The sequence below is a fragment of the Sus scrofa genome, chromosome 2 (assembly GCF_000003025.6).
Source record: "Sus scrofa isolate TJ Tabasco breed Duroc chromosome 2, Sscrofa11.1, whole genome shotgun sequence".
Lineage (NCBI taxonomy): Eukaryota > Metazoa > Chordata > Mammalia > Artiodactyla > Suidae > Sus > Sus scrofa.
In genome coordinates, this window is record NC_010444.4 from 38,991,167 (window position 1) to 39,003,770 (window position 12,604).

General features: G+C 36.7%; 1 protein-coding gene across 1 annotated transcript in view; it reads right to left on the bottom strand.

Moving 5' to 3' along the window:
• Positions 1-12,604, bottom strand: part of PRMT3 (protein arginine methyltransferase 3) — a 148,634-nt gene that overhangs the window by 106,856 nt on the left and 29,174 nt on the right. Inside the window, exons 9-10 of the mRNA XM_021083252.1 lie at positions 11,189-11,310; positions 2,331-2,430 (exon numbers count right to left, since the gene is read on the bottom strand). Of these exons, the coding sequence (XP_020938911.1) occupies positions 2,331-2,430; positions 11,189-11,310 (222 nt within the window). The remainder of the gene's footprint in view (positions 1-2,330; positions 2,431-11,188; positions 11,311-12,604) is intronic.

Genomic DNA, 12,604 nt, shown 5'->3' on the forward strand with positions numbered 1-12,604 from the left:
CAGGCCTTCTCCATCGGATCAGAAGAAAGCAGAGGAATTCTCGTCATGGATCGGTGGTTAACGAATCCGACTAGGAATCATGAGGTTGCGAGTTTGATCCCTGCCCTTGCTCAGTGGGTAACGATCCGGCATTGCCGTGAGCTGTGGTGTAGGTCGCAGACGCAGCTCGGATCCCATGTTGCTGTGGCTCTGGCGTAGGCTGGCAGCTACAGCTCGGATTCGACCCCTAGCCTGGGAACGTCCATATGCCGCTGGAGTGGCCCAAGAAATGGCAAAAAGACAAAAAGACAAAAAAAAAAAAAAAAAAAAGAAAAAAAGAAGAAGAAAGTAGAAAGGTGTAAAATGGATCTGAAGGCAAACGAGTTCGAGAACAGCACACCTTTCAGTGAGGTTCACGTCACAATTGTGACAATCTCAGAATTCCACCCAATCCAGCTAAGTTTTTGTCATTACACCAATATGCTCTTAAGATTTCAACTGCACATTAATACTTTTAGATTATTTTTCAAGTTTTGAAATGAAAACTCTTAGAACATAAGAAGTGCCATTGTGTCTCAGCAGTAATGAACCTGACTAGTATCCATGAGGATGTGAGTTCGATCCCTGGCCTCAGTTTGTGGGTTAAGTATCTGGCGTTGCCATGAGCTGTGGTGTAGGGTGCAAATGAAGCTTGGATCCTGCATTGCTGTGGCTGTTGTGTAAGCAGGCAGCTGCAGCTCTGATTCAACCCCTAGCCTGGGAACTTCCATATGCCATAGGTGCAGCCCTAAAAAAGAAAAAAAGAAAACTCTTAGAACATCAATATCCAGAAGGGTAACTCTGCTGGTCATGGCAAGAACTATCTGGCTAGTTAACCGAGGTAACAGGAAATTTAGTAAAGTATATCTTTTAGCTTGTGTATAATAGTGTAATCTGGGATAATTTAAAAGATGGATTTTCCAAGAAAAATAAAATGGTCCCTAGAAAAATGAGGATTATGTCGGCCAACATTTAGAGTATACTGCTTAAAGCTGGTGCCAAGCGGATGCCTAAGACATGCTTTCTGCAAAGCATTTCCTGTAGCCTCTAAAGAGAGGTTGGATTTTTAATTATACATAACTGAATTTAATCCTTCTCAATTCATAAGGGAAATCATAAGAATGTTGATACAAGTTATTTGGTATAAAAAGAACAATGATATTGTGCTCAAGAATTAAGAGCCAAGCCTAGCATGAAAAAAATCAACACACTGTTTCACATGCACAAGAGTAACTGGAACAAACGTGACTGCCAATGGTTCTAAATGAAAACCACTGCATTAAATCTGAACATTTCAAAAGCTCCCTGAAATCCGTGCTACTCTGCTAGAATTATTATTTACTATGGTCATTCAAAATTTATAGATAACTGTAAGGAAAAACATTTTTCTCAAGAAGTTTTGATAAACTCATTTAATGAAAACAGGTGTATCAAAACCAGCTTTTAAAAAAAAGCTCAACACTTTCCAAATGGTTAAAAAATATTTATTAGAAATACTACATACTTAATTTAAGTGGCATATCAATAAGTCAAGTCAGTTGTCACTAATATTAATTTCACTTTATTAAAAACCAATATTCTGGCCTTGGTTTGGGGTTTCAAAAGCAAATTATACAGCTATATAATGTACCTTAATTTTATTATTTTAATAATGTCAATAAATTCTATTTTGTGTGATAAATAGACAGATTACATGGCCTAACAAATTAGAAAGAGGATATTCAGTATGACAGCAATAGTGGCAACAAAGCATTATTTTGACATAAACAGTCCTTGTAGGTTTTCAGGCAAACATATTAGGTCTCTACAAATCTAGAAATGTAGAAAAATAATAATTCCTTATTATGATTCTCCAAGTATAAAAGTTTAATTTATCCTCCTTTATTTTTGTCTTTTCTAGGGCTGCACCCATGGCATATGGAGGTTCCCTGGCGAGGCGGTCCAATCGGAGCTACAGCTGCCAGCCTATGCCACAGCCACAGAATGCCAGATCTGAGCCGCATCTGCGACCTACACCACAGCTCATGGTAATGCCGAATCTTTAGCCCACTGAGTGAGGCCAGGGATCGAACCTGCAACCTCATGGTTCCTAGTCGGATTCGTTTCCACTGTGCCACAATGGGAACTCCTATCCTTTTCTTTATAAAAATCATTATAAATTTCAGAGTAAACTACCATAAAAAGAATAGCTGTTTTTAAAAATAATGCCACCATTCTCACATTTATCAAATATAACTAAGTGCAGAAAACCTGCTACTTTCCTGTCTTTTTTAAAAACTAAAAAAAGTGGGTCTTTTTCCACACACACTTACCATCCACTCGGATATAATAACATCCACTTTTTCTACAGGAAGACGGACTTCTTCAATTTTTCCTTTAATTAGAGTAACAGTATCTTCAAGTTTATTTAGTCTGAAAAATTGTCATAATGATTAAATTAGTGTGTTAAACAGATTCTGAAGACTAATCAAATTACATAATTTCTTGAAAACTGTTCATGTTATTTTATGGAATCCAAAAGTATGTTTCCTCCAAGTTTCTTTATTCCCTGGGCACTATACTTGTTTTTCAGTTACTCCATGAACACCCAAGAATGTTTCTGGTTAATATGACAATACAATTAAATCAGTATTTAAAACTTCCCACACAAACTAGAGAATATACTTGTGGTTGCCAAGGGGGCGGGAGGAGGGAGTGGGATAGGCTGGGAGTTTGGGGTTAGTAGATGCAAACTATTGCATTTAGAATGGATAAACAATAAGGCCCTACTGTATAGCACAAGGAACTATACCTAGTCTCCTGGGATAGACCATGATAGAAAAGAATACATATATTAAAAAAGAAAAAGAATGTAAAACTTCAGCATGAAAAGAAACCCAAATTCTATTAAGAATATATGTCAATAAAGTTAGTGGATCTTTCTTTCAAATAAATAAATAAATAAATAAGGGAGGGGGGAAAGGTGGAGAGACAACCAAAGTACACTTTGAAGAGAAGCATGTCATAGTGAAGAGACAGAGGCAGAATCTCTTGCTCTGAATTCCACATCCTCTAGCACTTGTCAGTGATCTTCACCAAATCATATAACAATCTCATGGAGCCTGTGTGCTCATGAATAAACCAGAGAGATGATACCTTCCCTAAACACTTGGCAGTCTATTATAAGGATGAAATATTTGCCAAAGCTATGCACAAACCCTTAAGCACTACATAATAGTAACGGTATTATTACAAATAACAAAATACTACATGTTTTATAAAATTTGAAATTCTCCTACAATCAAATTATTTAGCATTGCCCAACGGTATTCACTAGCTATTTCTCATATGCACTCTGCAAGAAGAAGAAATAAAGGGTATCCAAATGGGAAGGGAAGAAGTAAAACTGTCGTTGCATACAGATGACATGATATTACATATAGAAAACCTAAAGCCTCCACTCAAAAGTGAAGGACTGATAAACAAATTCAGCAAGGTAAGATACAAGATACAGTAAGATATGGAGTTCCTGTCATGGTGGAGCGAAAACAAATCCAACTAGGATCCATGAGGTTGCAGGTTAGATCCCTGGCCTCGCTCGGTGGGTTAAGGATCCAGTGTTGCTGCGGGCCATGGTGTAGGTCTCAGACGTGGCTCGGATCTGGTGTTGCTGTGGCTCTGGTGTAGGCTGGCAGCAACAGCTCTGATTAGACCCCTAGCCTGGGAACCTCCATATGCTGCAGGTGCAGCCCTAAAAGGACAAAAGACAAAAAAAAGAACAGGAAAGATAAATTGTGATGTATTCATCATTGGAATTCTATATAATGATAAACATGAATGAACACTAAAAATAATGTTGAACCAAAGCAGACAAAAAGAATGCACAATATATAATTTCGTTTACTTAAAGATCAAAAAACCGAGTAAACTCAACTACCTTAAATGAATGCCCATTTAAGTGGTTAGAATATAAAGCAATACAAAAGAAGTGATTACTAGGAAAGTCAGGATGGTAGTTACCTCCATCAGGCAGGGACAGCAGTAGACTGAGAAAGGGCAAATGGAGATGGGAGGAATTTTAAAGTGCTGGTCATGTTCTATTTCCTGTTATTTATCCATACTTCTGCATATTATAACATATAATTTATGTTGTGCACTTTTTAATACATATGTTTTATTTCACACAAAGGCAAACAAGGATGTTTATATCATATATGAGTTTTTTCAAAGAAGCATTTAATAAAAATGTTCTCTGATAAAATGCTGTAGTTAGTTGCTTACAATTTACTGAAATATTCATTCAGGCTTTAATAATTACAAACACTTCAAAGGAAACAAAAAGCAGTCTTCTTAAAAGAGCAAAATGTTCCCACTTGCTCATAACTATCTTCAGAATGCTTATGCTGAAACAAGATGTGTCCTATAAAAGGCCATTTGCCTCAGGCTGTGTACTGTCTGCTACAAGTCATAATCCTATTTGCATCAATAATTACTTGTTCAAATATAAATGTAACTGGAAAGATTAAGATTTCAGGGAATACACAGGGAAAAAAAAACACAAAAGCTGTAATTCCCAGTAATTCTGTGTTAAAACATCACAACACCGATATCATTCACAGAGATAACCCCTTTTATGAGACTGTTTATCTTAATCATGACCTGATTTACCATTTGTGAAAAAAACTATAGATTTTTCTTACTTTTCTCAAGTGGCCAATCACTAAACCTTACTTTAGCATAAAAGCATTCTAAATGAATTCTATCTCTGGAAACACCTGCTCAAAAACTAGCATAGCTTTAATCTACAGAATACCACATTATAATAAAAAGGATATGTTAAGTAAGTCTTTTAACTAATCCAATAAACACTCATATTATCTATTTTTCTGAGTGGAAATTCTGTTAGAACGACGAACAGTATCCTATATTATTTCCTATCTTAAAAGTAGCAATTTATCTCATGATACAGGGATGTCATCATGATTAATTATCTGATACTGGGCATTAAGAAGTAGAAAACATAGCCCAAGCTCTCAAAAACATGGTCTAAGGGAGTCAGAACAGTGCAGAACATAGGGAACTATAGGAGTTCATATAATATGCCCTTAACTAAGTGACATTTGAGCTCAGTCAGGAAAAGACAAAGCATCCACAAAGATATATATATATATACACGGGTATGGGGGTAAAGGAGGGGGCCTCATCTCTCCACAAACTGCCTCTGTGTGTATGTGCATGTGTATGGGAGAAAAATCACAAATTTGAAGAACTATAAATAGTTTAGTATGATGAGAGCAACAAGAGATAGTACATAGTGAAAGAGTTGAAAGGTAGTTACAGCGATGCTAAGGAGTCCAGACTTTTTTTTCTTTTTAGAGCTGCACCTGAAACATATGGAAGTTCCCAGGCTAGGGCTTGAACTGGAGCTGTAGCTGCCTGATTACACCACAACCACGGCCACAAGGGATCCGAGCCACAGCTTGCGGCAATGCCAGATCCTAGACCACTGAGCGAGGCCAGGGATTGAGCCTGCATTCTCAAGGATGCTTAAAGGGTTCATAATCTGCTGAGCCACAACAGGATCTAAGGCATCCATATTTTATTTAGAGACAATAAAGAACCATTTCAGGATTTTTAGAATGGGAAATATAGGATAAAATTTATAATGTACTTCTGCCCAATGTGATTCTGGTAAAAGACATGCTCTAGGTTCTAAGGAAGAACATGGTCTAGCAGGGAGAGAGATGCAAACACTATAAAGTCTGCTTACAAACCATGGGAGTTCATACAATGGACATCTTATCAAGTAGAGGGCATTTAAAGTTGGTGATAAAATTATTATAAAGTTCACCCAGAAGAACACACAGGTGATACATTTAAAAAAGCATATTGTGGGTGGGGGAGGGGGCTTGGGGGACAGGGAGGGAATATCCTGATATAAAAATACACAAGATATAATATTACTTTGCTTTCAACCCACTATGGCATCCAAGAATACGTATTTCTCTCTTGTTCCAGCATGCCAAAAATGACAGTAAAGTAATATAAAATGCAATAAACTGATAACCACATGGAGATTCTAGAAGGCAATATACAAGATTTGGGTAATTTAGTGAGAAAAAAAGGGGAATTAAACCACTTAGGCAAACTCATGAAGAATGATGCAGTGCTCAGTGCACATATCAGAGATTATGGTGGAGGTGGGAGCCATTCTTCACAACACAAATCCCTGGAGTCAAGAGGTATACCCAGTGGAAGGGACAATGGAACTAGATAATCATAGGAAAAGTGGTGCCCAGAATGGATCTCCCTCTCTTCTCCTGAAGGAGATGAGAGAAAACCCATACCGGTTACCTTTATTAAATTATCTAGCCCTCCATTTGTAAATGTCAACAAAAAAACAAGGACCCTTAATTATGTGAGACAGGGGAAAGTATAATATATATCTTATAAACAATAAATACCACCATGCAGATAATTTCAATGCAGGAGCCAGACATGAAATCAAAACAAGGCTGGCTAGTCAATGAGCTGCCATCCTTCTAAGTTTATCATTTGTGTTTATAGGGCTATAGCTGTGGAATTACAAACACAGGATATTTATTGCTTAAAATTATCAATAGTTCAGCTTCTACTACAAAGGGGAAAAATGAGGAAAAGAATAATCTGGATTCAAGCAGAGACAATGGGTTTCCAGTCTTTGGTGTTGATGATTCACCTGGCTTCGATTGTTTGATGTCCTGGGTCTTGAAAATTCCTTCCTTCATTCATTGATTACACTGAATACCTACCTGTGTGTGCCTGATACTCTTCCAGGTGGTTGGGGCACACATATGAATGAGAGAAAAATCTCTATCTAACCCTCAGTGGCTGATATTGCAGTAAAGTTTACATTTCTATGTACTGCATCTCTTGTGACCCAAGTGTTTAAAAAACCTTACCAAAATGCCGATAGTGATACCTTATACCAGAATCACAGGTAATTTTTAGTTTCTCCCATACGATCTCTCATGTCTTCCCAACGCAAAAACAACTTGTTTACCCATTCTTCCTTTTTCTATTTAAAAGAGAAGAGAACCTGTAGGGATATCAATCTAGCTGCCCTAAGGGAGTAGATGACAGAGCCATGGGAAGCAAAGACAGAGTACAAACAAGTGAGCTACTTATGTGCAGATGCATTAATTCCAGTGAGAAATTTAAGAATGTGAATTAAGGTATGGACTTAAGAGAAAGATGGATTTGAAAAACATTAAGAATGTCTTGCTCCAAATCTTATATATACCATTATCCTTAAAATCATTATGCTATGTTACTTTATTCTTCCCAAAAGTCTTTTACTAAGTATCTACCACGTGTAAGATGCTTTGCTAGGTGTTGGGGATAAAAAGTATTAAAAAGACAAAGCTCCTGCCCTAGAATCTAGAGAATGACACTTACATAAACATGACAACAGATAGAAATATTTTCTAGGCTTTTCCTAATGTTTCATTTCTAACAGTATTCTAGGCACAGGCAATAAAAAAGACGACATCTTTAATGTCATACTGAGATTGAAAGTACTGCATTGTAGCCATATGATGGATCAACATTCTCATGAAAACTCCTCTGCAATAACATCTAAAAGTCTGAATAATGAACTACTCCATAGCAAAGTCAATGAGAAACCAAAGGCAGCCAGAGTGATAATGGTAAAAACATTACCAGAAGCTATTCCTGCTTCCTGAGGGTGAGCAGTGGATACAACTGTCTGGCAAATGAGTAGCTTTGCTATCCTTAGGTAAGTTTATGGCTCTAAAACGATCATTCACTGCAGAGTTTGAATGTGACAGCAAGAATAAGAAATAATTTCTCATTCCTTCCATTTATCACTTTGAGCTCTATTTGCACCTGCTTATATAACATCTTTGAAAATCCATATTCTACTTGACTCATGTCTGCAACCTCAGAACCACAAGCCTAACCTTCTTCTTAAACCCTAATTTATATATATATATACACGCACGCACACAATTTTCATATAAGCTCTAATATAAATGTCAGTGTACATTAAAACCAAAACTTACTCCATTCTAAATTCTTTCTTCAGAAATGTTAGATCTTTTTTAAATAAAGAAAAGATAAAAAATATTTTATTATTTTGAACACAATTCAAGGATTGTAAGTTGAATGTATTTAAAACAATAAAATATGTATTTTAAAAATATCCATCTTTTAGAATTTAAAGTACTTTTTTTTTTTTTTTTGCTATTTCTTGGGCCGCTCCCACGGCATGTGGAGGTTCCCAGGCTAGGGGTTGAATCAGAGCTATAGCCACCAGCCTTCACCAGAGCCACAGCAACGCTGGTTCCGAGCCGCGTCTGCAACCTACACCACAGCTCACGGCAACGCCGGATCGTTAACCCACTGAGCAAGGCCAGGGACCGAACCCACAACCTCATGGTTCCTAGTCGGATTCGTTAACCACTGCGCCACGATGGGAACTCCTAAAGTACTTCTTATGGAGGTAGGCTTATGGAGTTTTATAGAAATCCTGCTGTGTACGGATTTTTTGGGGGTTTTTTTGTTTTTGTTTTTTTTTTGTCTTTTTGCCATTTCTTGGGCCGCTCCCGCGGCATGTGGAGGTTCCCAGGCTAGGGGTCTAATCGGAGCTGTAGCTGCCAGCCTACGTCAGAGCCACAGCAACGCAGGATCTGAGCCGCGTCTGCGACCTACACCACAGCTCACGGCAACGCCGGAACCTTGACCCACTGAGCAAGGACAGGGATCGAACCCGCAACCTCATGGTTCCTAGTCGGATTCGTTAACCACTGCGCCACGACGGGAACTCCTGTGTACGGATTTTTGGCAGAGAAAGGAGCCTCAGAATGGCTAAAGACAATTCACAGCCTGATAATCAGAAGAGTTGTTTTCAGTGATTGAAGATAGTTCTAGAAAGCTCCAATATGCAATAATAGACAAGTACAACAGAAGCTGAGAGTAGATTTCAAGGGAGGAGAATAAATACAGAATAAAACTGGCTAAAGTGTAAAGCTTTATGATCTAAGACAATAGAGATTGTGAAATAGAAAGAACACAGAAAAGAGAAGCATCCTATGTTGGTAGGAATAACTGCAAGAAATAACCATTTTAGAAACAGAACCAACCAAATGTAGAATACTATTTGAGGCACTGGCGCCAAGCCAAACATACCACTATTACTGTGAATGAATATTTACAATTACTAGTAACATTACTAAGCAGTTACTTGTCAGCCACTTTGCAAAGCAGCATAAATGGATTCAATCCTTACAGCAATCTTGTGAGACAGGTATTACGATCAACCCCATTTTATAAATAAGAAACTAGGGTTAAAGAAGTTAAGCGATATGCCCATTACCATAAAGCTAATTAGTCAAAAAGCCAAAATTAGAAGTCAAAGTCATGAGAATCCAGATGCTGAAAGAAGTAGGCTATTCTGCCTCCTCAGCTAGAAGAACAGTGAGCTGCAAATGCTGGGGATATTAACAATAAACTGCTTCCTATACATTCTTTTATAGATACATTCACAAACAGAAGAACAGAGGTTATCTCGCCCCACAGTGTAAATTTCTTTTCTTTTTTCTTTTTAGGGCCACACTCATGTGGCATATGGAGGTTCCCAGGCTAGGGGTCAAATCAGTGCTACACCACAGCCACGGCAATGCTGTGGATCCGAACTGCATCCACGACTTATGCCAAAGCTTGTGATAACACCAGATCCTTTAACCCACTGAGTGAGGTCAGGGATCAAACCTGCATCCTTAAGGATACTAGTTGGATTCCTAACCTGCTGAGCCACAACGGGAACTCCTTTTTTTTTTTTGGTCTTTTTAGAAATTGCAAATTTCTGAATGAAAGACAAAGGAGAGATGCTATGAACACTATTGAAAGAGCTATCTTTTCACAATATAAAAAAGGCAAAGGAGAATATCTCTGAAGAAAAGTACAATGATGGCTTATCCAAAACAAAAAGGCCTGATTTTCAAATTCTCTGGGTTCTGAGTAAAGCCAACTATTGAATGCAACCAATAGATGTCCTGTGGGTAGTTAAGCGGAGATACAGCACAGTAAACTGGCTGAGGAGTCAGGTTGCCTGGGCTCACTGCAAATAACAAGTTCATAATTTGTGTCTCAATTTATTAATCTCTATAACAAAAATAATAATATACAATTTTTGTACCTACCTCAAAAGAAATTCAATAGAAAGTACTAAATTAATGGTAGCAATTTTTATTATTAAATTGAAGCACCTGAAATTGCTAAGTCATTTCCAATAAATGCTCTCAAGCAAAATTTCCATAAACTACAGCACTAAATTTTATACACAAAGAATATGAATATAATCCTTGTATAAATATATTTCTGAAAGTCACTAGGAATCAAGACTTCTGTGAAAATAAAATGAAAACAAAGTAAAATGAATCATCACTCTCCTTTTCCTTGTTTTCCATAAAAGAATTAAAATGAGAACACATCAAGTCTAACCCTGCAGAAAGCAAAAACGACAAATTAATACATAAATAGACATGGTCTTTCATAAGATTAGAATGTCTAATAGAAATGTCTTACTATAACCTTACTATCAACAATAAATTTTTGGAGTTCTCTTGTGGCACAGCCGTTAAGGATCCAGCATTGTCACTGCAGCGGCTTGGTCACTAACTTAATTCCTCGGAGAAGAGCTATTATTAGTGAATAAAATTAAATCTACTCTAACTTGTTTGTAGCCATTTTGGAATTTACTTATTTTAATTTGAGGAGGCACAAGGGCTAGTGCTGTCAAAAAGAAAAAATAATCCTTAGTCTTTTCGGTCTAACTGCTATTTACTAAGGGAAATATTATATATTGGCTTTTATAGAGTCCTCTGACATTATTACCCTATGTGTCAGTGATTTCTAACTGTATTTTATTGTAATTAGTATATTTATAGCCATAATTGGAAGGGCAGAAAATTATATAAAAATAATTCTCATTAGTGAGAACAGCGAAAGGATTATTCACTGCTCAAACATGTCTAGCTCAATCCAACTTAAAATCTTACTATTGTGCAATGAATTTTTACTAAAAGACAAGTGTCTTGAGTCTGAATTAGACAGCTGTTGCAGATAAGAAAATTTCTTAATCACCAAATTTAAAAATAATCTTAAATCAAGACTTTAAAAACACATCTACCTTATGATATCCATTGCTTGGTAAAGTATTTCAGACTGATCAACGCCAAGAACCATCTTTGCTCCAGCTTTCGCAGCAAACATAGAGAGAATTCCAGTTCCACAACCAACATCCAAAACTACCTGGTGTAATTAAAAAAAAAAAAGAAGAAAGAAAAAGAAAAGAAAGATGTTATCAAAAAGGTCTAATATTTTAAATCCTATTCACATATTGTGATATTTCTCGCTAAGACCAGATCACAAAAATTTAAGACTTTATCAATTGAATATGGTAATAATTTCTATTTGGGGAAACTGAAGATACCATTACAATTATTTGTTTTAAATTCTTAACAGTGTATTTGGCCGCCATCTGTTGCAATGAGATGCAACAAAGTAAATTTAAAAAATATTTTATATGAAATATACAATTTTCATAGACTTCTAAATAGGGAAGTATTCCATTTTTTATTTCCTTACTGTTTTGCATGCTCTAATTTGGACTTAATAATTCTAAATTTTAACAGAAATAGGCTTTCTCAAGTTTGAGTGGTGCTATATATATATCAGGATAGCCTGATCTGGTAGTCATGAATGGAAAATATTGTCATATCTCCTCCATTTCCATAATTAAATATTCAACTCATTTAAATAACACCAGTACAATAAAAACAAACTGTCTTCTACAATTCAGTAACGAGAATTCTTTAAAAAATGATATTATCATTAGTGAAAGGAATGAGAACCAAAGTTTAAGATATTATTGGGGATAGGTAGGGAACTATTATTTCTCAATCAAGAATTTCATATGGGGAGTTCCCATTGTGGCACAGTAGAAACGAATCTGACTAGGAACCATGAGGTGCAGGTTCAATCCTTGCCTTGTTCAGTGAGTTAAGGATCCGGCGTTGCTGTGAGCTGTGGCATATGTAGGTTGCAAACTTGGCTCGGATCTGGTGTTGCTGTGGCTGTGGCATAGGCCAGCAGCTGTAGCTCCAATTAGACCCCTAGCCCGGGGAACTTCCATATGCTGCAGGTGTGGCTCTTAAAAAAATAAAAAAAAATAAAAAAAAAGAATTTTATATGGTTCTTTCCAGAATAAGAGAGTACAGTGAAACTCGCCTGGTTCATTGTAAAAAACAAAAACAAATAACCAAGCAGACATAATTATTAGCAAATACTCAGAGGTACATTAGAAATTACTAGAAAATGCAGTGTCTTTAAGTCTTTGATTATCAGTTAGCCTAAAATCCTATATAATTGTCTCAGAATATAATGTTATTTCAGTACTTTTCCACTATTAGTATTCGCTGAGCATTCTTAAGTGCAGGAATTGATCATGGTGATGGGTTACAGCAACAAACAAGACCAAGTCCTTGTCTTAAAGGAGCTTATAGTCTTGTGGGGGAAACAGACAACGAAAAAAACAGAGAAGAGA